At 41.1% G+C, this 9,432-nt stretch overlaps 1 protein-coding gene across 1 annotated transcript; it reads left to right on the top strand.

Moving 5' to 3' along the window:
- The first annotated feature begins 3,731 nt into the window (after positions 1 to 3,731).
- si:dkey-56m19.5 (cytadherence high molecular weight protein 1) lies at positions 3,732 to 8,452 on the top strand. Its single transcript, XM_051379845.1, has 2 exons — positions 3,732 to 3,928; positions 6,056 to 8,452. The coding sequence occupies exon 2, from the start codon at positions 6,064 to 6,066 to the stop codon at positions 7,873 to 7,875; it is 1,812 nt and encodes a 603-aa protein (XP_051235805.1). The 5' UTR covers positions 3,732 to 3,928; positions 6,056 to 6,063; the 3' UTR covers positions 7,876 to 8,452.
- Positions 8,453 to 9,432: the final 980 nt, after the last annotated feature.

Below are 9,432 nucleotides of genomic sequence, written 5' to 3'. Positions count from 1 at the left end.
TGTGGCCCGTCTGGCATGCTTGAAAGTTTTAACCCATAGCATTTGCAATTTTCTGTAGTGTGTGATTCAGTTTGGATTTAACACTTAATTAGTGACCCTACAAAACCTACTTATACTAAGTTCCATTGATCAAAATCAATGATCCAGATTTGTACTGTTCTTAGTGGGCTTTGAGGGGGTGTCATGGTTGCCCAGCAGTCTCATAAACACATGAAGGTATCCATAGATACAGCTAAACACACATGTCACTGATTCAAGAGCTATACTTTTAGACTCTTTCTGTCAAAGATTGTTGATTTGTAAAATGTATTTTGGGCACTGTATGACACTCACCTCATGCTTTAACTGTGCTGTTATGCTTTATGATGCGTCTAATAGATATAAATTGAACCACTTATTTAGGAAGCCATCATTAATTTTGTTTTCAGTAAAAAAAATCTGTGTAATTAAACTTGATTTTAACCTTTGAGATCATAATATACATCGTTTATAGCCATGTTATGTTTGTTTCATATTATTTCCCACTATTGTTGGGTGTCCAGTAGAGGGTGCTATTTACCTTTCTCCAAAATTGAATGTAGAAATCATAACCAAACCATTTAGTTCATCTCTCTCTCTCTCTCTCTCTCTCTCTCTCTCTCTCTCTCTCTCTAATAATATAATAAATTATAATAATAATAAACTATTAAACAATTGTTATATGGACTTCTCTCATAAGAGATAAGAGAGATATTCCTTTATTTGTCCCACAATGGGGAAATTTCATTTCATGGTCATCAGGTTAAAACTACCAATGGATCTGAGTTGGTGTGCAGGTGCCATACATTGACTCGTAGTAACATTGCACCTACTGTGATTTTGCATACAACCATGCTCTTGTTGACACTGCTAACAGTTTCAGTTGGTGTCTTTGAACGAATAATGTCGAGACAAGCCATGCAGCACAGTTATCAACTAAAAAGAGTGACTTCCACCATGTTTTATGTGTATTTGCTGCACCCAAAGGCTATATGCTCAATATCATCAATTTCAGGCCTTTTCATAAATGTTTTTAGAGTTGTGGTGAATACAGTGTCCTTCTCTCCATGGTTTTATTGTTTATTGTTAATTTTTGTTTTTATTTTTTTTCAATGTTGTTCCAATTATGCTATGTTAGACACTTTGGGTTACATGCTTGTATGGAAGGTGCCATATAAATAAAGCTGTGATAGAGAGCGTTATTGAATTACTTTTGGAAATTGGCTGTAACTTTTGATGGGAGCATCAAATATCAGACTCAAACATTTTTGGGATGAAATCAAGTTATTGTCAGTTCATTTGTTCATTCATTAAAAATATATTAACCTGTCCAGAGTATAACCTTCCTCGCACTGTGAAAGGGCCCACACTAGCCCAAGAGTTTGCCACATTCCTGCACACATTCTACCACTCTGGTGGTGAGCTACTGACCCATATGTTGTAGCACTAAACACCTGTTTCTTTATTTCTCCACCTCTTCAGTCTTTGTGTCAGTCTGGGTCAACAGGACCAGGACTTGGTGACAGATGAGCTTTGGACATTTATATGATAACTCTGGGGGCTTTTCTAAGGCCTCCTCATATGCCTGTGAGTCCCTCTGTCTATGTGGAGCAGAGTGGTTGGCTGGTTATACTCTTGGGAATGCATTCCAGAGCTTTTGCATCATGAGAAACTCACCCCCTTTGTCACTGTTTAGCTTTGCTGCCAGCAGGGGAAACAAATAAGATGGATCTTATTGTCTTGTTTTCTTTAATAGATAGAAACTAGAACGTTGTAGTATCTAGAAAGCAAAAAAAAAAAAAAGTAGGCAGCAGAGCATTTCATGATCTCGATGTAAGATCAACTAAACAACAGAAATGTGTTTTTTCAATATTCCAGTGACAGTCACAGTTCTTCTTTATATTTTCACACTCTTTGTAAGACAGTTGTTTGTGATAAACACTGAATGAACCCAAAATATCAACCAGGTTTCTCCATCCATGCTGTGTTGTACTGTGAGCTCTTGTAACAGGAGAGGGTGCTGTCTCCTCAGTAATGCTGGTCTGGTATTAACTCTGTAAAACATGGTTGATAAATGTATTTATTTAAAGATCCCTATTTGGGGATGGAAAAACATAAGAGGGAGAAAAGAAAATGGTTAGGAAGGTTGTTCAAATGGAAGGAAAAAACAGAAAAGTCCCTCTAAACTACCAAAACCATTGGGGAGTATCACATTCAGCAGGGAACATGTATGAGTTTAAGACCTAATAATATAAAATATCATACAAATATATGTTAGAAGTATTTTTTGCTTGAATGAAGTGGGTGTATACATATACTGTAACCAGTATTCTTTTAATTGTATTAAACATCTCCTTAAAAATCAGTTTCACCTAAACCAAACAAAAATAACCTGTTTGGCAACTTTCCAACAGCTTTTCTGATCAAATACCAGGTTGGTGAGTTTTGAGTGATGTAATAAGATCGTCAGTCCAATTGTTGTGCGACTTGCTTCGTCTTTCTTTCAGTTTCACAGAGAGAAACTGTAAAGTGTTTGTGTGAACACCAGGGAAAGACCCAGTCTCACTTTTCTTTTCACACGAAGGCTCTGCAAGTGGAAAAACAAGTAGTGGACTGCTTCTGGGAGAGATGTGACACCTTTTGGTGACTAATAGAAATGAGTTTACTAGTTTAAACCAGGATCGTTTAGCAGTTTAAATGAGATTACAGCAGGTGAATCATTGCTAATAGTTCTATATTTCTTTTAGATTTATTTTCATATATTGTTGGAGAAAGATTAAATGTCTTCATACAGATGCAGCATGCTGGTCCATGACTGGGCCATGACAGGCCCTTGCTTATCTAAATGGAATGAAAGGATGTAACTGTCTGGAAGTCAGCTGGGAGCAGCAATTCTGGATGGTTGGTACTAAGTCTCAACTTGATGAATATACACTGTATCTGATAGTCATGAAGGGTTCTCATATACTCGGTGTCACTGCTGCTTGGGTTCAATTTTTTCAAAGTAGACAACTTGTTAACCTGGAAGGGTCAGTTGCTGAAACTGGACCAACCATGCCCCATTAACACATGGAAGGCAAATAGCAAAGAGGCGCAATGCAACAGAATATTTCACAATGGTTATGATTAACTTTTGGTTGTCTTCATGTCCTTAACAAGTAGGCTAAACCATAGTTTAAAAGCAAGGCATGGGATAGCTCATGCATACTCCAGACAGCCTGTTCCTGTATATGTTTATAATGTCACATGATTAAGATGATTTATTCAAAAGCTCGCAGTGCAAACATTGAGGTCCACATATCAACAGTTTACCACTCATGAATATATCCCATTTTGCAATCATGTAGATTCAGTTTAGCACTTTTAAACCAAATCCAAGTTTAAATGGCTCAAAATGCCTTTAAACTTGTTTGTTCTCATTTCAGCAATTACTATGCATGTAGATCTGTCTTTTTCCTGTTTGGAGTAAGGAAGAACATGCATGTTATCTTTCTGACAAACAACACAAGAAAAAAAAAAAAAAAAAAAAACTCTCAAGGAATCACTGTTACTCTCTATAGAGGAGAAATAGACCATTTACAGTTTTCTCATAATCACCTCTAGTACTCAGATGTATTTCTACAACAGGGAAATGGAAGTGCAGTGGAGTGGCTGTGTGCGGGAGAGGAGGGGTTAACAATTGGGAGGGTATAGATTGCACACGGAGCAATAGTGGGGTAGGCTGGACTGCGATAGCGACAGATGTCTAGAAAACTGCGAGGGGCACTCCTCAGTTACACCACAGTCCCAGGCTGCAACTCAGAGAGCAGGGGCGGAATCTGCAGCTGTCACTCCAAAGGTTTACCTCCATTATCACATCCAGCCGGAGCTTGGAAAAAGAAGCCCAAGTGATCACTCTTTGGAATCACAGGTTGGTCACATCAGAGCATTGTTTTAATTTTTAATGATATATATATATAATTGCAACTTGGTCTAGGATGTATGTTCTGTGGATTCTGTGAGTGGAAAAGAAAGAAAGAAAGAAAGAAAGAAAGATGCACATGAACTGCAGCTTACACATTGTTCTCTCTCTCTTTGCCTTTGTCCTTTTATGTAAATTTGTACATTTCAAGGCTGGCATAATAAAGGCAGGATCTTTATTTATTTATTTATTTATTTCATATTCTAATCGGTCGAATTTGATTAAGTGCTTCTTCTCAAGCAGCAATGCTGTTTTTTAAGTAGGCCAGTCGATTAAAAAAAAAATCCTTCTTGAATAAAAGGAAGCGCAAAACAAAGTTATGAAGTTGTAGTGCTTATTAGTATTAGCAGGTTATTGTGGTGAATTTGGGGTTCTTTCGTCTGCCCGTGTGAGTACGACATTTTCAAATGCTCGTGAACAAAAAGGGCAGAGCAGCTGAGAGAAGCAGCGGTGGGTGGGTTGAAATGGGGGATGGAGACAGCTTTTATCACTCAAGTGTTCGTGGCCAGTGTATAGTGTAATTTCCCAGTATAGCAGTTTAGGCCTATACCTCACACTGTAGTACAGATTAGCATCAGTGTTGGCTGCCAATGTAGCCCAACCCATTACTTTTGTCAGTGAATAGCTGCTGGTGAGGAATCCCCTTTGTTAGCGGCCAGCACATGCTGCCTACCTTTCTCCTTCCAATGTGTCTACTGTAGGACACATTAGAAGACACATACTGTGTATATTGTACATTTGGCTTTCCTATTTACTCAGAAGTGGGCTTGGAATGTCAGTGCAAACCCACAATGATTTGATGTCAAGGTATTAGGTTTTCTATTCCTATAATTTTTTGCTATGTGTGATTGGGAGGTCGGTGACATGTAGAGGGGTTTGGCAAAAATGTCAAATAAGAAATCAAGTGGGCTGTAATTAGTTAGAAGTACGTCCAAAACCAAAATTTAGGCTGGTATTTCCGTAAAAGCAGATATAATGACTTATTTTCACTACTGGTCAGTTCATTAGACTGTAAATTGGTGTGCAGCCTGTCCTATTTGTGGCACATCCTAGCACTATGGACAGTTCCCAGATTGTTTGTACCCACATGCTGCCCTTCAGGGTAAAAGTCCTGCTCATGTCATTTTGGACATAATAGGAAAAACAACCCATTCTCTATAATATATCCAGCTTTTGTTGGAATAGCATCTGCCAAACTGGAAATAATCAAATTATCAGACTCTCAACATCTATTCTGTAGGACCATTGTGTTTAGGGGCTTTCTTATATTCAAACAGGTGAATTTAGTCAGGGTCAGCTGAAAACACAGTCAGTAAGATAAAGTTGAACTTCCAGTTCTCTGTTCTGTCACTGAAAGGAAGTCAGATTATGTGGCAATCACAAACTCTTCCTCTACAGCCACAACAGTGTTACAACATTATCACAAAGAACTACATGTCTGTTGTACAGGTTTGCTCATTCATAGAATGTTACAATTGGATTATTTGGTTTTACACTGATGTGCAAATCCACACAGAAAATTCAGTTTAGTCATTTATACTTTGTATGTGAATGTAAATTATGTTCTGACTTGCCTCTGTCTATTGGCCCTATGAGACTCATTACATTATATACAGTAATAATTACATAATATATACAGTAGTTTGTAGCTTGTCATGCTGAGAGAGGAATAGTTTTACATCTACATCATAGATGTTTAACTCAGAGTTGTGGGCTCATTTGGCACCGAGCCTTACCGACATTCCTGAAAGGGTAGAGAGTCTGGTCTCAGTAAGGTTCCCATGCATTTACATTTGTTTTCTAGCCAAAATGCGTTTGGCAGGGAGCAGTATCCTCATTGAACATCTAGTTCACTTCAAGACTATAGACAGAACACTATTTTACCTTTGATCAAACCCATGCTGTATTTTAGAAAGTCTGACAAAACACATTCCTAATGTTCACAAGTGGTACATATATATATATATATTCCTGGTCGATGTAATTGTTTCAAATATCCATTATTAAAGAGACAGGCCAAATTGAACAATGTTTTATCTCTCATATTAAAAGACTCCTTCATCCGCTTGTTCTTAGGAGACACCATGGGAGGCAAACTGAGCAAGAAGAGGAAGGGATATGATGTGAGCGACCCCAAAGAGGCAAAGGATGAGGCCACAGCAATAGCTGCAGGTGCAGAAGAGTCTGCTAAACTCGAGTCAAAGGCTGAGGCAAATAATGTGGCAGCAGTAACTGAAGCTGTAAAAGCTCCAGAAGAGCCAAAATCTGCCCCTCCAGAGGAACCAGCTGTTGCAGCAGAGGAGGCAGCTCCAGTAGCAGACAAACCAGCTGCAGCAGTAGAGGAACCAGCTGTAGCAATAGAGGAACCAGCTGCAGTTACAGTTGCAGAAGAACCAGTTGCAGCAGCAGTGGAGGAAGCTCCAGTAGTACAAGAACCAGTTGCAGCAGCAGTAGAGGCAGCTCCAGTAGTACCAGAACCAGCTGCAGCAGCAGTGGAGGTAGCTCCAGTAGTACAAGAACCAGTTGCAGCAGCAGTGGAAGCAGCTCCAGTAGTACCAGAACCAGCTGCAGCAGCAGTGGAGGCAGCTCCGGTAGTACAAGAACCAGCTGCAGCAGCAGTGGAGGCAGCTCCAGTAGTACAAGAACCAGTTGCAGCAGCAGTGGAGGCTGCTGCAGTAGGGGAACCAACTTCAGAAGCAGAACCAGCTCCAGCAGAGGAACCAGCTGCAGCAGCAGCAGAGGAAGCAGTTGTAGCAGCAGTGGAATCTGTTCCAGCGGTGGAGTCAGCGCCAGTAGTAGAGGAACAAGCTCCAGCAGAGCTTCCTGAAGCTACAGCAGCAGCATCAGAAGAACCTGTTCCTGAGCCCGAGTCTGTAGCTGCACCTGAAAAACTCCCTGTAGAAGAACCTGCAGCACTTGTAGAATCTGTGCCAGAGCCAGAGCCTATCCCAGAGACTGTTACTGAGCCAGAAGTCACTGTGGAGGAGACAGTACTGCCTGCTGCTGTCCCTGAACTTGAGCCAGTGGCTGAGCCAACTGCAGCGCCAGTTCTGGAGCAAGCCCCAGAACCAGAGAAAGCCCTCCAGCCAGAGCCAAATCAAGCAGCAGAACCAGAACAAGTAGCAGAGCCAGAGCAAGAACTAAAGCCAGAAGCCGAACCAGAGAAAGCCCCAGAGCCAGAGCAAGCCCCAGAGCCAGAGCAAGCACCAGAGCCAGAGCTTGAACAATCACCAGAGCCACAACCAGAGCAAGTACTGGAGCCAGAGCCAGAGCAAAAGGCTGATATAGTAATATCTGCGGCAGAGGAACAAGTAAAAGAAGTTGAGCCACAACCAGTTGTAGCCACAGCTGATATTACTGAACTTGAGACGCATGAAGCAGAAGCACCTAAGGTCTTGGAGACTGCAGCCGAGAAGGTCCCCACTGATCAACTTGTAGAAGAAGCATCTGTTGCAGAAGCAACAGAAGCCTCCAGCCCTGAGGCAGCAGCTGAGCCAGAACCAGTGGAACCTGTCCCTGAGATTGTTATCTCAGAGTCCATCTCTGCCAGCGAAATTACTGCTGAGTCTGAAGAGGCAGCCGAAGCATCTGTGGAAGAGGTGCCTTCACAGGAGGTAGAAATCAAGATGGAAAATGGAAATGTAGAGAGCCCTTCTGTTACAGAGGATGTGGCGGAAGTAGATGCACTTTCAGCTGTGAATGGAGAGTGCACAAATTCTGCTGCCACAAAGACAGAGGAATGTGTTAATGGTAATGAAAAGCCAGGGGAGACGCCTATCAAGGAGCAGAGTGACTTTGAACTAAAAAAGGATGTGAGTGGGGATGTCCCGGAAGTTCCCGATGCAGTCTCCGACATGGTGGATGGTCTGAGCACTGAGGTCACCGAGGCAGTCTGAAAAGAAGCCATCTTTGAAATCAATGTGAATTCAGTTTAATCTTCCAATGCGAGAAAGCCATCAAGGTATCACAAAAACAGCTAGGCTTTCTGGAATGCTGTAACCACCACAATGTCTATAGTGGTAACTCAGGCAAAAGGATGTCTTCTTTTGAGTAACCAAACATGAAATGCAACCACTTGAGGATAGGAAGAGAAGGAGGGGTTCAGACAGACAAAGAGTGAGATTAAAGATGAGATTGAAGTGCAGAGAGGAGACTTGAGTTTGGAATTTGAGGTTGAGTGCAGACAGACAGTGAAACTGAACAGGAGAACAAAACTACTGGACAATAAATATGATATTAACGAATGAAATGAATCAATCTGTATTTGCGTGTGAGCCTGATGAATATTACAAAGTGGTTTATTGGAACAGCATCCATTATTAGTATGTTATCTGATTTAGAATGTCATATACCCTTTCTATTACTATATGCAGAGACCTGACGTAAATGTTTTGGCCTTTTATAATAATATCTGTGAGGACTGTTTATTTCAAATTGATTGTTCGCAATAGAGAATAAAAAGATTATAGCCTACAGTGATCTTCTTTTCTTTTCACATATTCTCTCAGCATCAAGTGTGTCAGAATTGACTGAGGCACTGGGACACCAGTAAGATTTATGGTACGTTACTCTATAAATCGGACTTTCTCATTAGTCTACCAGGAAATCTTAACTTATTTTCAAACCAAAATATCCAAGAATGGGTTATGTCATTATAGTTGCAGGAGAAGCAGAGCAGTGTTATTTACAGAACATCTAGGCTCTGTTAATATCAAACCACTTGTTGACATCCACTGCCACTACAGCTCATATCAGCTCTAGTGGGTTAGCGTTTGACTGATTATTCGTATCTACGAAGAGCAATGTCCTTTAGGTCACTGGCCACTTTACAAATATTTTGGTTGGTGGAACATGGCTGCCTATTGTATGCAGCCTGTATGTCATCACTGGGCAAACAACAGGATTTCACTGAGGTTTTCTGATTTTCCTTACCTCTGTCTGAATAACTACACCATGCCTATCACTAAGGCTCCATGCCATAGCAGCACACCCTGCCAACATTTCACAGATCCATACCAGCAAGGGGAGCTAAAGGGGGGGAGGGGCAGGAATGCTTGCAGGAGGCAGAAAAAAGGAAGAGGGGGAGGGGAGGGGGGTTTTGGGATGAAAGCAAGTGCTATGATGCTGCACAGGGGAAAATACGTCAAAAGAAGATCTCTCTTCTGGTTACAGATATTTTGATACTCTTTCACAGATTCAAATAATAAGCAAAGGGCATGAGTATCAGTGGATGGTAATTGGTAGAGATAAACATGTTTTGACGCCTACTTGATGCCTCCTTGTAGAATGCTGCCACGCCTGCTGCTCACACTAATGTCAGAGACTAGAGGGTCTTTGTCGTGCTGGTGCTAAGGTACATACATTAACAAGAGGGAGTAAAATGATTTTTGCGTTTCTGTGTGTCTGCATGTGTGTACATGTAAGGACAGTGAGGAGGTGTATGTGTGTGTGCA

The sequence above is a fragment of the Dicentrarchus labrax genome, unplaced genomic scaffold (genome assembly GCF_905237075.1).
Source record: "Dicentrarchus labrax unplaced genomic scaffold, dlabrax2021, whole genome shotgun sequence".
Lineage (NCBI taxonomy): Eukaryota > Metazoa > Chordata > Actinopteri > Moronidae > Dicentrarchus > Dicentrarchus labrax.
This window is presented reverse-complemented; position numbering and strand designations above follow the sequence as displayed.